The sequence below is a fragment of the Poecile atricapillus genome, chromosome Z (assembly GCF_030490865.1).
Source record: "Poecile atricapillus isolate bPoeAtr1 chromosome Z, bPoeAtr1.hap1, whole genome shotgun sequence".
NCBI lineage: Eukaryota > Metazoa > Chordata > Aves > Passeriformes > Paridae > Poecile > Poecile atricapillus.
Genome location: NC_081289.1, coordinates 98,739,616 through 98,759,704, shown reverse-complemented (window position 1 = coordinate 98,759,704; position 20,089 = coordinate 98,739,616). Strand labels below are relative to the sequence as shown.

Here is a 20,089-nt window from a genome sequence, read left to right as displayed (position 1 = left end):
TGAATTAGTGCTGATCTATATGTTAACTTTGGATTATACTGGGACTTTAAATATGAACCAAATTAGATTAGTTTTTCTACAACAGAGTAGTTATTTGGTAACAAACAGAGTTATTTGGTAATAATGCATAATAGAACTTGACAAATACTTTTTGTGTATATAAATGTAAATGTTTCATGTATTCTTAAGTTTGTTACATTGTTGTAAGCATCATCAATCTCACTGAAATATACAAAAAAATACAAAGATACTATGTAAGCTTGCCTATAAACTGTTCATAGCATGAAATAATTCTTTAACATTAATTTATTCTATCTCTTAGTGTTCTTTTGTCTGCATTAACAATACTTCATTTCCCCTGCAGAAAGCCACAACACCTGTGACAAATGGAATTGTTGAGGATGAGTTTTTTGTGAGTTTGAAGATGAGCACCTACCTAGTAGCTTTTGTTGTTGCAGACTTGAAAAACATCAGCAGGGAAACTAATGGGACTCTGGTATGTGTTTGTTTCACTTTAAGTTCTTCTTCACTCTTCCCAAGCTGACCAGGCTACTAAACAAAACAGGAAGATCCCCAAACCAACAAACAAACTGTATCTTTTAAATTTATTTATCTTAGTGGTTTCATTATACTCATCATAGGTAAGGGACAAAAGCCATTTGCTGTAAAGTGGACTGAGGTCATACCAGACTGCATATACTTTTACAGCAAAGGACTCTGCATCAGGTCTTGTTAACAGTGGAAATTTACAAAATATAAAATTCCTAAGAGCTTTCAGAGCTGGATGCCTTCAACTCTTCACTGCTTCATCTGTGAACAGTAATGTCATGCGAACCAGGAGATGTTCTGAGGACGTGAATAAATGTGAGAAGTTTCCAGGAACACCTACACTACTTGTGGTTTCCAGCAGTGCCACAAAAATTTTCTGTACCTGGCAAGATAACATATCTAAAAAACTCACGCCCTACAGTAAAGCAAATTTAGGCTGACTTTAAATCTGCATTTAGTCACTTCAATACAATTATTTAATTCTGTTTTTCCAAACATCACACAGTGGGTCCTGCTTGAGCTTTGTCCTTTGCAAGTATGGCCTGTTTCTACAATGTGTGCCGTTAGAGCAACTGAAGAATAAACGTGGTAACATTAGTAGATGTTCCTTAATCTTACGTTAGAAAGCGCAGAAGTTGCATGTAAGCAATGACTTCCATGAATCTTTAGCAAAAACTGCCCCTTTGTGGTGAGATGTCAGAAGTGCCTATGTACCTAGAAAAAGCTAGAGGGAATAGTGCCAGTAGCACTGTAGAAGGAGAAGCCCTCTCTAATCCAATAAACAAACCCAAGTAAGGATACTAGACAGGTTTTGATTCTGAGCTAGACAAGTTTTTCTAATGAAAGCTGAATAGAACAGATTGTTATACTTTTTTTTTTTCACCTTGTGGCTTTTATTCAGGTCTGTGTTTGAACTGTACTCTGGTAAAAGCATACAGTCAGTTCTTTGAGGCAGGTAACTTTTCAATTTAATAAGAATACTTCCTACTTACCTTTAACTTATTATTTTCAAAGTCTTATTTTTTTTAAATTAGTATTATAATCTTACTAAGAGTACTTGCTACCTTGAAGGGAGAAAGCATAAGAATACCAAGTAAGGCCAGAGTTTTATTAGGTCTAAAGTAGTCTCATCAGTGTCTACAGGCCAATGAAGTCAGTAAAAAGGACGGATATATTGATATCTTCCAGGAAATACTGGCACAGAATGCTTCCAGCAATTTGTGACTGGGAGTTCAAAAGAACTGAGCTTCACACAGAAAAAGTTTGTCATGAAAGCTTTAAGATAGTACGGAGTTGAAATAACGTTGCTTCGTGCTTGTAATTCAAGTTGAGATTTTTCTCAACTCCAGATGATGCTGGGAGCCTTTTATGTTTTGGTTTTGAGCTTAAAATTTGCAGCAAGTAATACTTTTCTATTCCAGGAGCACTAGACTAGATTATTATTTATATGTGCTTCATTCAAACTCAAAAATTAAAAGGTGACCTTTTCCATCTGTTTGTAATGTTGTTTGTTGAACTAATTTACAGCACAGGAAGAGGGACTCCTTTTTAATAGAACTGGAATATGGTTTCCCATATATTTTTTTGTTTGTGTAGGGAAAGGATGTCCAAAATATGAATCTACCTGTAACCTAATCAAAGATGTTTTCTTGATACAGACAATTCAACATGAATAGAGGGATATTGTAACCGCTCAGTTTTCCTTCTTACATCATGTCTAATGTGGCTATACCTTAACAGGATTGAGCTTTATGCCAGTTATTATTTTTTGACAGAATTTCCTGAAGATTATACTACTGCTATCATACTATAAATGCTATCATAGCCTGAAGATTATTTGAGGTGTAACAGGAGGGTCACTTAATAACTCATGAGGGATTTTAAAATTTATGTGATGTAGACCCTTCTTAAACACATTCCTTTAAGTTTTCATCCTTGAATTGTTCTTCCATACACAGAGTCTGTATTTTGACTAGTTAGTAAGTTCTAGTAAGGAAACTCAGCTTTTTATGAGCAGCTTCATAAATACTGTCTGTAATTTGTGTATATACTCACAAAAATATGTCTTATATGTTTCAGGAACTCCTGCGAAGTCCTTCTTAAGTTCTAAACCTTTTGTAGCTATAAGTTCCAAAATATTTTCTCTTCTCTGTTTGGACTAGGTATCTGTCTATGCTATACCGCAGCATCTAAACCAAGTTGGGTATGCCCTAGACACAGCAGTAAGGCTTCTGGAATTTTACCAAAAATACTTTTTAATGAAATACCCTCTTGAAAAATTAGGTAAGTTCTTTAGGACTTTTTAAAAAAAAACAAAAAAAAAACAAACAGCAGAAGCTCAGATGTGAAAAATGCATGGGAATTTTCATATTTAAAAAAAGTATTACAATTACTAAATTACTTTTAAAACTAATTACATGTTTGTCTGAGTGAAAGTATTAAGTGAGTCCCAAACTGGAAAGCTTTTGTAAGCTTTTGTATCCAGATTGCTTATATTTTCATTGTAAATTTACACAAAAGAACTTCTTTAGTGGTACTCAGCTTGGTAGTGAGGAAATTCTGTCTGTGAACCATGTTCACAGCTGCAAGATCTGTAGCCTGACTCTTCTACATGCAGTAATTTGACTGGAAAGATAGTGAAATGCTAAGATGCTACTTTTCATTGGTGTACTTTTCAGGCCATCTCATTTCCATGTTACTTTTGTTCATGCAGGATCTATAGGCAGGGTCTCTTTAAAGTTGTTTATATCAGAGTTCTGCTAGAGAAACATGATCCTAAATCTATGGGGCTTCTGTACTTGAGATTTGAGTGTATGTCCACATCACAGGGTTTAAATAATGAATTTTTTAAATGATTATATCATAAAATAGCTAGGCTTGAAATACAGGATTGCTTTAACTAGCAATTTTCAAAATCTTTTTTCAAATCTTTTCCAGATCTGGTAGCAATTCCTGATTTTCAGTCTGGTGCAATGGAAAACTGGGGTTTGATCACCTTCCGAGAAACAACACTCTTATTTGACAGTAATACTTCTTCAGCAAGGGATAAAAAGCTAATAACTGCAGTGATAGCACATGAGCTTGCCCATCAGGTAGTAGCCTGGGAAGGTTATTGCTTTCTTTGTTAATTTCTTTGTTTTTTTAAGTGCAATTCTGTCCTTAAGTTCACCCCTCCCCTCACTGTGACTGATGCCTTGAGAGGCCACCTAGAAGAGAGGCTAGAGAGTGTTAAAGGAACAAAGTAGGTATTTATTAAAATATCCTTCAAAGGATACACCTTGGGCAGTACAAGAGCCCAGCCGTGGCTACACCCGAGATGGACGACGGGTCACACGTCTTCACACTCTTATAAGTTTTGGTCCATTTCCATATTGGGGCTAATTGTCCAATTACAGCTTCAGGTTATGAAGTTCCATCCTCCCAAATGGCTCTCCTCAATTCACTGTTTATACCTTTTGGGCTTGAAAATGCAACGGTGTCCTTGGTTTTCAGGCTGGAAAAGGATTATTTTGTCTACACTGTGAAGAGAACTTGCTTATGCTCTATATGAGGTTCAGAGTATATACTAATGGAGTACAGAATCTGGAAAATGTGAAAGCAAAAACTTCAGGCGTCATGACTGGGTTGTATATTGTATCTCTTCAGAAAACCTGCAGGTGTGTTTTCTACAGCACAACAGGCAGAGTGCAGCTCTCATGCTGTGCTTAAGGAGTTGTTGCTGCAAAGGCTTTACTGTGATTTTAACTGACCTTCATTTTACCACAAGATAAGGCAGAGGATGGATTGAGTATTTCTCGTTTGATCTTAATTCTAAGAAAATAATGGTGTTTTGGTCTTTTGTAGTGGTTTGGCAATCTAGTAACTATGGAGTGGTGGAATGATCTCTGGCTGAATGAGGGATTTGCCACGTTCATGGAATACTTCGCCATGGAGGAGGTTTTTCCAGAATTACATTCAGTAAGTAATTTCTGTAATTACATTTACTATTTTCTGTATTACCTTCACTATTACCAGATTTTAGTGTGGCCTATAAATGACTGATACTTACTGATACTTCAACTGATATTGAAATTAATTTTGGGCACCATTGAGCTCATGCTACATCTCTGATTTGGCATTTCATTATGTTGGAAGTGTCTTTGAGAAGGGTACATTGTTTCTGTGGGGTTTAAATTTTTTTTTCTCTGGTAGTAAGCTACATGCAGTCTACTGTGTTTTGTGAAGGTTGAAGTATTCTGTGCAAAATGGCAGGTGTTAAGACATGTAGATGTCTAAATATAAAATTATAACTTAAAATCTTTCTAGAACAAGTCTAGACGTGTTGTTGGGCAAGTTTGTCTACTTCTGCTTTTCCTAATGGACCTAGGAAGCTGTAGGTTATTAAGTATGCCTGAGGTTGCAAGCGCATGAAAGAAGCCTGGTCTGCAGTCATGGTATAATTTATTATTACAAATATGTTTACGTATTTATAAATATGTAACCTTTTTTGGAAGTGCACATAGCTTTTATAATATTTACACTATTGGGTTAAAATAGTGTGAGGCTGGAAAGCCAATATTGTAACTGTTAGTAAGCTTGCTAAGCAGTAATACTCCTGATGAATTCCCTAATAGTAACATCAGACTTTGCTCTTAAAAGATAAATGCTTATAGTTCTTTCTGCAAGCTGCTGTGTACCTGTTACTTGTTACATTTTTTAAAACTTTGTTACATCTCTACTGCCTCGACTGAATAGTCTTTTCTTTCTAACTAAATGCTCTCTGTTCTCCCGATTACAAGTTCCCTTTGTTTTCTTTCCCCATATATCCCCCTTTTTTTTTTTACTAAGTATAGCAAAGCTAGTGTAGTGTGTCTCTGCATAAGCATTACCTGCTTTACATTTTGATGGATAAGCCGTTGAATATCAGAAAATACACATTGTGAACATAATATAATTATCAAAAGTGCTATGAGTCCTACTAGAGCAAAACCAACTACCTGTTTGACCCAAGGTCCAAAGTGAAATCTTCCCAGCCTGAAGAATAGGCCGAAAGGATCCCATCCCTGATTTGACTGCAGTTCTCCAGACAGCTCCTTCAATTCGTCGATGCTTTTGTGAGTGGGTTTGGGGTGGTCACTCAGGTTCATATAGCACATTCCCTTGAAGTCTTCACATCCGTGTCCTTGGGCTAACAGTAAAAAGTCAATTGCTGCAATATTTTGCAATGACGTATTCAGTCGACATCTGTTAACAATCCTGTTAAAGCATTACTAATAGCATTCTTTTCTTTTGCAAGCCAACAATCTAGTTTATTAATTGTGTTCAAGGCGTGTGCAATATCAGTAGAGTTAGCTAAGGAATTAAAAAATATCTTTGCTCTATTCCAGAATTCAACCTCAGAGTCACAGTCAGACTAAATGACTCAGCATCCTGTTTATTTTGTCTATGTCATTGTGTCCAATTAGAGTTTTGAGACTGGGGTGAAACACAGTCAAATGACCAAAAGTACATGGACCTCCCACTGCTTTACTTGGAATGCCTTTCTATGCTCTGTTGCCACATATTAAAAATATGTTATCAGGCAGGCTTATTGCACTGGTCTCTGTTGAGATTTTTGAGGGAGTAGTAAAATTGCACCAGGCAGAAGCATTACAATAAATGCCAGTGCCACTTAGGTCAACCCCTGTGTTGTCTGCTTTTGGATAATTTTTGGATAATTAAGGTAAAAGCACACAGGAACTTTTATAGAGCCTAGTGTGTCCAGCTCTTGAGGCTACAGTGAGAGAGCAGGGAAGTTACTTACTTTTCTCATGCCTTCATCAGTATTGCCCAGGTACCATCCCACAGACTCTCCAGCATTAGACTGCCATGATCCAAATCACCACAACGATCTACGCTTACCTGGAGTTTTACAGTCATGTTAAGCTGATTGTAAAACTTGCTCCATTCATCCTTCTTCAAAGAAATGTCAACCAGACATACCTGAAGTGGATCACTAGGACTGGTCATGGATATATGAAGGGTAGATTGGTTAATTGCTTTGGCTAATGTAAGCCAAACATTGGTCTTTGTTCAATGTTTTGTTCACATTCATTGGGAATATGCGGAGGGTGCTAAAAAAGGTCACATATGTTGTGTCCAAACCCATTGCAACTGATTGCCAAGCCAAAATTGTGATGCCTTCAAGTCTTCATTCCTTCTGTGGTGGGTTTTATGTTCTTCACAGGTAGCCAGTGAGCTCCTGTGGATAGAGAAACACAGCCATAACCACACCCCCATGTTAGCAAAAGCACAGGGCCTAGCCATTGTCCACTCTGCAAGTCTTCGTAATAGACAGGTGGCTGAGAATCCATTAAAGCACCATGGGAAAACCTGCTTTCCTTTGCTGTTTTCTTATCAAATCTGGAAATATTTAAGAAACTGAAAATAAATGTTACTTTGTCCAATTGTTCCTGAGGTATTGTACCAAGGGCATCCCCCCCTCTTCTGTTTAATAAGCATATTCTTTAAAAGGGCATGCCTTTGTTCCACAACAGCTTGACTTATTGAGGAATGAGGTAAACCAGTTAAGTGACATATACCCCCACAATGAAAAAAGGTTTTCATTGGTTGTGAAACATATGCTACACCATTATCAGTTTTCACTACTTTCAGGGCTTCTAAGGTAGCAATAGTTCGCAACATGTGTTTAATGACATCTCCTGCCTTTTCCCCTTTATGAGCAGAGGCAACAAAATGTTTGCAATATGTGTCAACTGATACATGCACATATTTTAGGGTGCCAAAAGAGGAAATGTGCGTAGCATCCATTTTCCAGACTTCATTGACACCCAAACCTCTTGGATTTGTACCTACTGTGGCAGGTAAGAGTATTAAATGAGCACAGTCAGGGCAAGAATGAACAATTTATCTGGCTTGAGAAATGGTAAGATCAAATTGTTTACTCAAAGATTTTGCATTCTGGTGATAAAAGTCGTGTGACAACTTTGCTTGTATAATTTGATTCGGAACTGTTGCCATCATTGTCAGAGCATCAGTAGCTGCAATGCCTTCCACCAGAGGTCCAGGCAATGATGAGTGAGTCCTGAGATGCATAACATAAAAAAAGATGAGATGATATAACATCAAACATAATCATACAGAGTAGGTAACAGCATAAACAAAGCCTTGTTGAGTACCTGCTTTAAAAGGTAATGTTCAATATGGTTTAAAATACCTACTACATACAAGGAATCTGATATTAAGTTGAAAGGTTGAAACAATCAAAAACCTTCTATAGTCACTAGAAGTGGCTTCTAAACCTACTAATTGTGTTGACCTTGGCTGAAAAATCACAGTTTTCCCAATCCCCTGTGGAGTTTTTCCAAACAAAAACTGCTTTCTGAGTTTTACCAGAGCTATCGATGAAAACTGTCTTTACTCCAGACAGGGATTGTGACAATGCTAGAAAATGTGTCTGTGATGAAAGATCTTCTAAAGATTGCAAAAGGGGTTTTTTTTGCAAAAAATTGAAAAGGTTTCCCAAAAAGTATGTCAGGGCAGCCTGTAAAGATAATGATTCTCAGAACACACCCTGAAAAGAGATAAAGGAATGGGACAAAGGAATGTGGATGTGAGAAGGATCTTCCACACTAGGGTCTGGCATAATTTTCGTGCTGTGGAAACAAGTCTAGCAATCACATCAAGCAGTGTAGTTACTGTTTTGGAAATGTGTGAAGTAAAAATACCCTCTCTATCATCCACAGTTGTTGCTTATACACCACTGTGCAATTAGCGCATATGGCTGGAATTGAGCCAGGATAAGAAAAAGCCTCAGTGGTAACTCTGCTTGTCATGTGGATACAAAGGAGGTCTGAATTTCATTTGTTACAAGTTGCAATGCTTCAGGGGCTTCTGCATCCAGCTTGTGAGGAGAGGAGGTTGTAAATCTGTGCCTCCCTTAATTAAATTAAACAGGTGACAGTTCCTTAGTGGACATACCAAGGGTAGGTCTGAGCCAAATAATAGTTTCTAATAATTTTTGCAAATCATTTAGTGTTGTAATAGAGGTCTTCAGCACAATGGACTGAGGAACAATTTTCTGTTTAAGTAATAGAAACCCAAGGTATTTCCATGGTGGGACAGTTTGAACCTTGCCTGCTGCAATACAAAGACCAAATTTATCAAGAGAAAGGTGCAAAAACGCGAAACAATTTTGCGATACTACAGAGTCACCTTCAGCTAGCAGTATATCATCCATATAATGATACAACAGAATCTTTGAAAAGTGCTGTCGTGCTGGTTTTTATGCACTTGCACCAAAAACTGGCATATTGTAGGACTGGTTTTCATTCCTATTGGTAACACAATCCAGTGATACCTTTGCATAGGTTCACTGTGGTTCAAGGATGATAATGAAAAAGCAAAATGAGGTGCAGCATTAGAGTGTAATGCAATTGTGAAAAAACAAGCTTTTAAGTCAACGATTTACAATTCCCATGTTTCAGGGATCATTGCTGGATTAGGAATTCTGGGTTGCTGAGTGTCCATCAGGGCTATTAGCACACTGATAGACCTCAGATCTTGTGAGAGTCTCCATTTGCCAGTCTTTTATGGAATCACAAATATTGGGGTGTTCCACGGGCTTCTAGCAGAAACTGTATTTCCCAGATCCAGCTGTTCTTTGACCAATTTTTGTGCTTGTTGCAGCCTATCTTTTTGAGGGGCTACTGAGGGACTCACAGTGGAGTATTCATGTTCCATGTGAGTTTAAGTCTTGGCTGCACATCAGTGAGCCCTTTTCAAAATTTGTTGTCAGTCCCCACTGTGATAACAGATCTCTAGCCCACAGTGTGCATGTAGTAAAAGGTACATATATATGGTTTGAGCTGCACTTGTTTCCCTTCTGGCCCATATACCATGAGCTGGCTGCTGGGGCATCTGCTGACCTCTGATGCCTGTGATGGTCACTGATGGCATTGACAAGGGCCAGGTAGGTGGCCATTCACATTCACTGATGATGGGTTTGTCAGCTCTGGTATCAATTAATCCTGTAAGAGACTTGCCATCTACAACACAGGTTAGAAAAGGTTGCTGTACAGAATAAGTTTAGACCAGTAAAACTGAGGAGTGCCTGTGCTCCCAAAACCTCCAGTGCCCCTGTCAGCACTGACAGATGGTATCACTTGATCAGTTGGTGGTATCAATTGATCAATGCATGATCCTGCTGGAATAGTACAAGGTGGATTAGGAATTCAAGCCATGATTTTTATTTTGCCCCTAGAATCAGAGCCAATGATTCCTGGTGAAATAAAAAGCCCACCTTTAGATGATGATGATCTCCCGAGTAACAATACATGACATTCAAAAGGAAGGGGTCCATTTAAACCTGTAGGTATAAAGTGAGCCGATGTGTCATTTACTGGCTGTGATGGAAACTGCCAAGTCCATACCAGCACTGCCTGATGTTCCTTGAGCTTGAGCTGTGTGGGTTTGCTGTAGTTGTTGCAGGGCAAAGGATTCTGAGCCTGTCTTTGAGTTTCCCTGCTGCAGCAGAGGTTTTCCATTTTGTTACACTTAGAAATGGCATTCATTCCTCCAGTGGTAACCTTTCTTGCATCTAGGGCACAGTTTACTAGGTTTTTTATTCCCTTGTTTATTCTTTGAGTACTGCTTTTTCACATGACCTTCCTCTCCACAGTCAAAACATTTGACTATTGCCCTAGCAACCTGTAGCTGTTGAGCTGAGGTGGTTGTTAGTAAGTCTACTTTGTATTGTTCTGTACCACCACATGCACAAGTTTTGATAAAGTCATGTAAGGAAACATCAGGTTTGTATTAAACTAGATCAAGGGCCTTGCGACAGTCAGTATTAGTATTTTCATAAGCTAAGGATTTGAGTAAAACTTCTGCTGCATCTGGTAAATCAATTTGCCTTTTCACAGCTGTATGCAAACAATCAAAAAAGTAATGTGGGGCTCTTGAGGTTCCTGCCTTATAGTAGAGAAGCCAGGTTCAGTTTTATTAACATCCAGCACTCTTTTCAGAGCTCTTATAGCCAGCTCCATTGCTTGGTTATATGCTTGGTTTCTGGGGGCATCCTTAACTTTCTCTTGTCATTATCTGATCTCCAGTCCCTGTCAAATGATCCTTTCTTAGCACAGTGTTAGCAGTCTTTGTTAGCCCACACTTGATCTTCACAAAGCCCATTGTACTCTGTTCACCATATAGAATATTGTGCTGCTGTCATAATTGATTTAAATAAAGCTTTCCAGTCAACAGGTAACATAACATAGCTATATGTGATACCTTCTATGTATAGGAAGATTCCTATATTCTCTTTCTCTTTCCATTCTCTTTCTTAGATTTTCTTAATTCTTTAACCATTTCATAGGAAAGTTGCTTGTGTTGAGGCAGATTGCCTTGATAAACCATAGGCAAGGGGTGGAGCAATTCAACATCCCCTTGAATCAAAGGTGTTTTTCTACAGGTATCTAAAAGGTATTTTGGTCTTTCGGCTCAGGGAGCAGCAAACTATCAAAAATTAAAAAAAAAAAAAAATTCACTATCAGTCACAAAGGGTTGTTTTGGCACTTTTCTGTTAGTAGATGGTGCTGCAGCCATAATTTTCAGGTGTTGCAATGGTATTTTAGAATGCAAATCGTAGCTTTTTCCTACAAGTTCACTTTCTTTTTCGTCCCCGATGGTCCCCTCCACATGCAAAGGAAGGGAATTAGAACATGAAAGCATTGCTGTGGATGCAGGAGAGGCATCTGCAGGAGAATTTACTGTTTCAGACTTACGAAAAACTTGCAATACAGAATATATAATTTTCCATGTTATAAATTAATCTGAGTTAATCTCAGGTGTTTGTGTTTGATGTGCTTTTTAAAGCATCCCCCACTTACTTCCAGTGATTGAGGTCATAGGAGTCTTTAGGGGGGGTACCAGAAACTGTTAGTTTTCACCCATACAGGAAGTTGTATTAGTTTATTTTCCTGAATTTTAAGATTTTGCTCCTTTGCCATACGTAATAAGAAGTCTTTATAGAAGGCTTCTAGTTTAGAGATATTTTATGAGGGAATTACCCAACAGTGTTGCTAACCTGTTCATTAGCCAGCAACAGAAGGAGGTCCTCTGTGATCCTCTGAGCTCACCATTGGTATAGTCAGGATGCGCTGCTGGTCCAGGATTGCCTTAGGAGATTGTCTGTACCTGTTCAAGGAGCCATTTGCAAGCACTTGAAGGAAGCCCAGTCCCCAGTCGTGGTATTGCCAGAGACGTTTATTAAAAGTGCACATAGCTTTTATAATATTTTCACCACTGGGTTAGAGTAGCATGAGCCTGGATAGCCATTGTTATAATTGTTAATAAGCTTACTAACTAATAATATTCGTGATCAGTTCCCCAGCAGCAACATCAGACTTTTCTCAAAGATAAATGCTTATAATAATAGGTCTTTCTGCAAACTGCTGTGTACCTGTGACTTGTTACATTTTTAAAAACTTCATTACGTCTCTGCTGCCTTGACTGAATAGTCTTTTCTTTCTAACTAAATGTTCTTTGTTCTCTCAATTACAAGTTCCCTTTGTTTTCTTTCCCTACAAGAGGTAACTTCAGTCTTCCCATCATCATGGTACTTGCTTGTGTCTTAATCAGTTTGGGTTTCACAAATGTGCTGACCTGGCATAAAATAATCAAATGGCCCACCACAAAGGATTCTGATAGCACTGAGTTACATTTAATACAAAGTGGTGCTCCCACAGGCACTTCTGTTTACATATATGGCTGAAGGATAGAATCTTTCTGATATAATAATGTACTGATTATTTACAAACTCACTCAGGTACTAAGTGACCTAGCTTTTTAGACACTGGAAAACATGATGGATTCAAATTTGGTCTCTCTTCTCCAAGGAAAGGATTTATAGCTACTGCTAGAAAACTTTCTTGTCACTGAGAATGACAGGCAGATTAACAAAGGTTAGTGGAATTAAATGTAGGGGGTAGTGTTGCATTCGGGATAAAGATATCTCCAAAGAGAAGACATACCTGAGCCCTGAAATCAACTTCTAGGAGTGTTTATGTGATTTGCCTTAGTCATGGGATTAAAACCTGATTTGTACTAACTCTTTCCTGCCTGATAGATTGTGTTCTTAGCATTCTGGAGAAGTGTGAGTTTTGTGTTGTTAAATCACTCTTACTAGTATTAAGAAACTTGAGTTGCTAACCTGGTACAGTAGAATTCTTTTACAGCACTGGGTGTTTCAAAACTTCTTCATTTGGCCTAGCTTGGTTGTTCAGTTGGATTGTCACCAAAAGTATGTAGCCATTCTGCTTGTTGGGTGCATATGTGCTGAGGGTGGGAGCCAAGAGTAGTATCCTTTTTTAACAAGGACACATCTAACATCTGTGTACTTCATTCCAAAAGCTGTCTGACAAGCTGTCTTGACCAATATCTCATTTAATTATTTGATGGTGCCAGAATGTGTTTTGGTAAAAATAAAAGACATTGTCTTAAACGTCTCCGCTCAAGAAGAATAGCCTTCTATTTCAACTTCTGTTTTAACCAGCAGTTATTTTTATTATATTTCACAGAGGGTTTTCATGGATTTGTTTTGTTATTGTTGTTATTGTTGGGTTTTTTTGGTTTTTTTAATTCTACTGTATAGAGAATTATTTGCTTGCCTTAATGAAATGAAATAGACAAATACCGATATGATCAGCTTCTTTTCAGTGTTTGGGGTTTTCTTGTTCAGCTACCAATGTATTAAAGTCAAATATCTTCATTCTAGAGGAAAATAAGTAAGAGACTAGTAATACTAGATAAGGTGTTGCTTATATTCTCCCAAACATTACAGTAGTGAATAATTTCTCTAGGCTTCATGCTTGAGGTATGTGAAAGTCATATTTTTGTATTCCCTGCCTCCTGTAAATGAACTGAAAACAGCGGTGAGCCAAATGTGAAAGTAGGCACACGCTTACAAGATGCACTTTAGTCCACTGACACACTTGCCTGAGACAGGGGCTTAAGGGTCTGTATAATGACGCAAACTCAAAGTGAGATTCCACTGCTAAAATGTGGCTGGGAAATCGTAGCTTTTATAAATGATACCTTGACAATTCTTTTGCTGCCAAGAGCAATGGAGGAGCAAAGCAGAGAGAGCTTTTACTTTTCTGCTTAACATATATGTTTCAGCTTCCTAAACAATTAAAAATGTTTCTCTTCTAGGATGAAGATTTCCTTACTCTAATTTTCAAGGCTATGATGAAGGATGCCTTGAATTCTTCACATCCAGTCTCTTCTGCCGTTCAATCTTCAGAGCAAATCGAAGAAATGTTTGATGCTCTTTCTTATATCAAGGTAACTAAAAATATTCCAGAATATTTGGAAAATTATACATTAGCTATTGAAAATATGAATGTGGAATCGCAAGTAAATAGGTATGTATTGACAAACCTTTGGAGGTTATTTACACCCAATTCAATGCAGGATTTCTCAATGTTTTTGAGAATCTATTATTGAGAGACCACCAGCTATTCACAACTCTTCACAGAAGTAAACGTGAACACTGTTTATTTCTATCTTTAGCACACCTTTTATAGGGTTCTTCAGGGTCCGCAGGCCAAGCAAGTTACCATTGGCTAATGCACGTAGGTTTACATTTTTTCTCTGTACACAAGGATATTGTTTTGCTTTACTCTCTCTTCTGCAGGGAGGTTTCAAGGACTTTAGCCTTTAATATCATGACTTATTTCAAAGGCTGGTTTGTGCAGACAGGCCTTTACTAGTATATAAAATATAGCAACAATCTATATAGCATTTAATTAGGAAAATATTATGTATATGTATTTGTGGCATTACTTACCACCTTGTTGAATGCTTGAGCACAAAATACAATACTCATGAAGATGCAAGAGGGGAACCAATAAGTGAAGCAACATAGCCAGTTATGCATATATTCTTCTGATAGCAGACTGTAACAAGTGATTGAAAAAAGAGTAAAAACAAAACACCACACAGTAATCACACAACTTTATACTCCCTCTGGTTTAAAACCCCACAGTATTTTAGAGATACCCTGAACTGGACGTTTGCCTCTGAATGCAGATTATTATATTGCATATCCTAATGGTCTGAAATTGGATTATTTCTAATGTCTAGTGAGAGTTGTGTGTGAGGCTTATGTTATTAAAGCATCCTTGTGCCTTGCTTAAAAATGCATGAAAGAAATATCTGTATTTGCAAAATTTTTATTCACATTGTCTCAGGTTTTAGATACCAGATTTTGGTAGTGTTGGAGGACAGACTTTTGTTTGTTTATTTTGGATTAGCTGAGATTTTTTTTCCATCACTGTCTTGTTCTTTCATCTAATTGGAAATCATGACAACAGCTATTTTCTGCTAGAAAATAGTCAAATACTTCATCTTCCTCTGCTTAGTGGAATGCAGTTCCCATAACATTGGTTTGTTTCCTCTGACTTCTTTTTGCAAGTCTCAGCCTGTTGTCTGGCATCCTTGAATAATACGGGATGCCAAATAGACCTACAGTAGTGATGTGCTTCCATTTATTTTGAACTCTGTTTTCTCAACTGCAAGAACAGATAGGTGAGATTTTCAGGTTACCTTGGTTGTCAAATGAATTTGGACTCTCTCCTTTTATCAAAAGGCATGGCTGTTATTTCATGCTTCAGAGGTGCTGTCTCAAGTAATTCCCTTTTTGGTGAGCTTCTGGAAGCTATGCATTTGGCACGATCATGTCTTTAGCCAACTAACTTTAGAGATACAAATTCTGTCAGTCTTTGACTGTTTGAAACTTCTCTATATAATTTTACTGGAAAAGTTCAGCAAGTGATTGGATTGGAGTTTCAGTCAATTAGTATAACATTATATTTGGAGAATTATTTTATTACTCCATTGCTACTAATAAGTATGTGCACATTTCGAATAGAATTGTACCAGCCTACATCTATAAAAACTGACCAAAAGAGGTTTGGCACATTGTCAGAAATAGTGTTTTCACAGTTGCTTTTTACATTTCAGAGGATTTCATTGCATATCTTTTCATTCATGCATGAAGTTTTTGTATTCTACTACTCTTGTCCCTATAATTTATGTGAAGTTCTTGGCAATTCACATGAGAAGACGCTTGCAGTGTAGTCCCTAATAAGCAAAGAGTTGTCTGTTACTGAATTGTTCAGCATAATTTGTTTTACTGGTCTGCCAACTGACACAGATTAATAGGTGACCTCTACATTGTACTGTCTGGAATAGAAATAATTGTACAATATTTTTTTTAGTCTGACTGTTTTACAGACTGCTAGTAACACCCATGGGTGGGACAAGATCCACCTGTAACAACAGAGTGTATGTAAGGATATGACAGTAGGAAGAAAAAAGGAGCAGAGCTGTAGGTTAAGTATGAATGCATACAGGAGAGGTAATTGCAGCCATATTATTAAAACCTGTAGTAAGGGCTATTCCTGATGTTTGATAAGTAGTGAATAACCAGACAGCCTTCAGTTTCAGATAGGATGTTACTCAAATTCCAGAACTTGAGTTCGGAATACATGAGAACAATGCATTATCTCTTGAATATTTTGTTCTTTACTTCTTGTTTTTTTCCTAGAAGTAGTACCAAAAAATAAAAAGTGCACCTTTAAACTATTCTTGATCTATGGCTGCTCCTCTGTGTTCAGTTCTACAGTATGCAAGTCCTCAGTAAATTTACTTATTGGTGGCTTTGACAAAGAAGCATTCACAGCCCTACTGATACTAAAACTACTGTTACTACTTTTTTTTTTTTTTTCTTTACAAGACATGGCTGTATTTAAACACATCTCAAAGTGTTCTTGTTCTTCTGCAGTCAGTTCCAGTCTACCAAGTGTATCTCATCTTTTTCCTGTATTTTTAGGTTTTTGATATAACTTCACATCATAAGACTGTTAAACACTGATTCACAAGTGCAGTTCTGTAGCATACAGATGAGCAGTAGTAATAAAAAATGGTAGCCAGCAGAGACAGTAAGAAGACAATATTTTTCAAATTATGTTAATAGGAAAAATAGTCAAATTCTACTTGTCCATTTTGTAATTGTAGTTTGAGCCTTTAATTTCTTTTTTCCAAAGCAGCTGAGAAAAGTTTTCAAACTCCATTAACCTTTTCTGTAACTGTATTTGAGTTTATAAAATAGTAAAAGAATATTTTTCCAAGGTAGCTGAGTATAAAAGTAATTATTTGTAGGATAATATTTGGAATAAAATCTGCTAGCTTCTCACTTACTCCTGTACTGTGCAAGAGCTGTAATATGCATATGCTTAAAAAAGTTCTGTAACTTCAATTTACTGATTCATTTTCCTCTTTTTTTCTCCCTAAAGGGGGCTTCACTTCTTTTGATGCTGAAGCATTATCTCACTAAGGATGTTTTCCAAGCTGGCATTGAGGTGTACTTGCATAATCACAACTACAGAACTGCCCATAGCGATGACCTGTGGGACAGCATGAATGAGGTATCAATCCTTGATTCACTGTTCTTTTCTTTTTTTTTATCTCCACTTCTTTAACAGTATCATGTTATTATTTATTTCCTTGTTGATGAAAAAAATAGGATAATGGACTGCAGGTAAATACTCTGAATTTTTTGCTTATCCTATTCCAAAATTCTCTCATATGCATAGGAAGACTAGTGAAGCTTCTAGAGCTACATCGAGTATCATCCCAAAAAAGCACTGTGAGTGGGTATGTACTGCCATGCATGTCCATCCAGTGCAGACATATCCTCTCTAGAATTACATGGGTAGTGTGTTAAGACCAGGATGAAAGTAATAAAATTCAGGATAAAATTTACACTCAAGGAATAGCTAAATCCAGCCTTGTAGAGGGTTACTCTATACTACTGTAATTTTTTTTGTGATAGCTTCTGTTTTAATAAGTGTGATGAAATTTTAGGAAAGCAGACTGTACAAGCAGCTCTCAAATTAGAAGGCAGGCATAAGGCTGTGTCTAGTTTTAAAGTGAGTGTGAAGGGCTCAAGAAAGCAAGGGTTTGGGCAGAAGAGGGTGAAGGCTAGAGACAGCAAGGCTATGGGAGTCAGAGGCCAGGGAAAGGAGGGTGGAGAGACAGCAGGAGGTATAGGGGAAGGACTGAGGGTCTAGAGAACTACAGGTCTGCTGGCCTGAACTGAGTGCCAGGGAAGGTCATGGAGCAGATCATCTTTAGTACCATTACACAGCACATACAGGACAACCAGGGATCAGGCCCAGCCAGCACAGATTTAGGAGGGACAGGTCCTGCCTGGCCAACCTGGTCTCCTTTTAAGATCAGGTGACTTGCCTGGTGGATGAAGGAGAGGCTGTGGATGTTGCCTTCCTGACCTTCAGCAAAGACTTTGATAATGTGTCCCACAGCATTTTCCTGGAAAAATTGGCAGCTCACAGCCTGGACAGGTGCCCTCCTTGTTGGGTTAAAAACAGTCTGCACAGCCAAGCCCAGAAAGTAGAGGGAAATGTATAAGTTCATTGTCAAAGTGATTGTTTATAGATGCAAAATCGTGCAACCACTTACTTGGTAACTTAAGAAGAAAATTTAAGTGTTCTCCATTTGCTATTTTCTTGTTATGATTGTTTTTACAGATTACCAATGGAACGCTAGATGTAAAGAAAATGATGAAGACTTGGATTGTGCATAAAGGATTTCCTTTAGTCACTGTTGTCCGAAAGGGAAAGATTATTTCAGTTCAACAGGAGAAATTTTTGTATCGTGTAGAACCAGAAAACTGGACATCAGATGCAAGGTTATTACCTTCTTAATACCTTTTATCCTTTTATTACCTTTTTATACCTTTATTAGAAGAAAGGTGCTGTCTTAAACCTTGTACATCTTTCTCACTTGGATTCAGGCCTCTTAGTGTTTCCTTTGAAGGCACGTCATAATAGAGAATTCAGCACAGAAATGCACACATACAGTATCTGCCTGATACTGATGTCTATTTCCACTGAATCAACTGGTAAAAATCAGTGACATCCTTTGTAGTCTGAATTTCTTACATGCATTGTTTTCCTGAAGCTTTTAAGCTTGACACCGTGAGTTGGTTTTCAATACCAAAAGGCAGGTCTCATAAGTAAAGGTTTCTTTACATTTGAGAAAGTTTTGTGTATCTAACAAGACTCTGTAGAAAGTCAGGTTGAGTAAGTTTTATAGAAGTTACAGATGCATGTATGCTACTTCAGAGCCTCTGCTTCTTACTTCCAAATTTCAAGTGTATACCTTGGGCTTTGCTACAAGAATATAGAGAAGTTAGAATCAATGCTTCCTTGGCTTCAGAATTATGAGATGACACTACTGCATGACAACAGGTGACTGAATATATAACAGAGACAATATCCATTGTACCAAAACCTAAAAGGAATTACATATGCAAATATTGAAGAAGCAAGATGTGGCAATTGATAATTTTAAAATTTTGTTTACTGCAAATGTAACTTACCTTATGACCCTCAACAGTGTCTTCTAACAAAAATATGTGTGAATTCTTTTGAGATTTTGCTGGTTTTATTCAGTTATTTGGAGTTTTAACAGGAGCTGAGTCCATTGCATCTTCTTTCAGAAAATTAGGTCTGTAAAAGAAATTTGTCTCTTGAAACATAGAAATTTAGAGGGCTCTGTTTTGTTTTTATTATGTGGAGAAAAAAAAAAGCAATGTGGGGTTGAAAGGTAAGGGAAGAAGGGAGGGATTTTTAAGATACATAATTTCTGTTTCTAGTTGATGTAGATTTGGAGCATGCATGAAAAGGTTTTGAAAAAGAGCACTCTTTTACAAAAAGAATTTTCTTTTTTACATGTGAATCATATGTACATACAGAGGGGGTCCTTGTCAAAATCAGATTAATATGTACAGTGTCTTTGATCCCACCCAGATTTGTTTTTCTCTAAATAGCCAAGTTCTTACCATCATCATGAGCCTTCTTATAATTTATTCTTCCAGCTGACAGTTCATTAAGAAAGTCATCATGGTATACAATTAATTATTATTTCTATACCATGATTTTTAATTTGAGTCTTGTACTTGGATAATATTTTATTTTTATTTAAAACTTGTAAAAGATCAGAAAAACAATGTTGGACTCAGGTAAAAATAATACTGGATGAATTTCTGATGCAGCCAGAGATTTACTGTGTAAAATTTTATACAAGCTACCTAGCATGATGGAACTGGGAAAGAAGTACAAGGAAAAGTGGAGTCCATCAGGGACTAGCGTGGTTTAAGGTCTTCATCAGTGACATACACAGTTGGATCAAGTGCCCCTGCAGAGAATTTGTAGGTGACACCAAGCAGAGTGGAGCAGTTGGTGTGCCTGGGGGAAGGGATGCCATCCAGAGGAATCTGGACAAACTCGAGCAGTGGGCCCGTGGTCAGGGCAGCCTCTGGTATCAACACAGGCTGGGGGATGAACAAATCAAGAGCACCCTTGCGAAGGAGGACTGGGGGGAGGGGCATGATGGTACTAGACACAGACCAGCAGTGTGCATTCACAGCCCAGAATTCCAGTTGTATCTTGGGCTGCATCCAAAGCAGCGTGGGCAG

At 37.6% G+C, this 20,089-nt stretch overlaps 1 protein-coding gene across 3 annotated transcripts in view; it reads left to right on the top strand.

The window, feature by feature from the left end:
- Positions 1-20,089, top strand: part of LNPEP (leucyl and cystinyl aminopeptidase) — a 56,094-nt gene that overhangs the window by 27,272 nt on the left and 8,733 nt on the right. For all 3 annotated transcript variants that reach the window (XM_058826861.1, XM_058826858.1, XM_058826859.1), the window contains 7 exons: positions 365-496; positions 2,712-2,832; positions 3,487-3,641; positions 4,393-4,506; positions 13,738-13,869; positions 16,884-17,015; positions 18,138-18,298. In XM_058826861.1, coding sequence (XP_058682844.1) covers positions 365-496; positions 2,712-2,832; positions 3,487-3,641; positions 4,393-4,506; positions 13,738-13,869; positions 16,884-17,015; positions 18,138-18,298 — 947 coding nt within the window. The remainder of the gene's footprint in view (positions 1-364; positions 497-2,711; positions 2,833-3,486; positions 3,642-4,392; positions 4,507-13,737; positions 13,870-16,883; positions 17,016-18,137; positions 18,299-20,089) is intronic.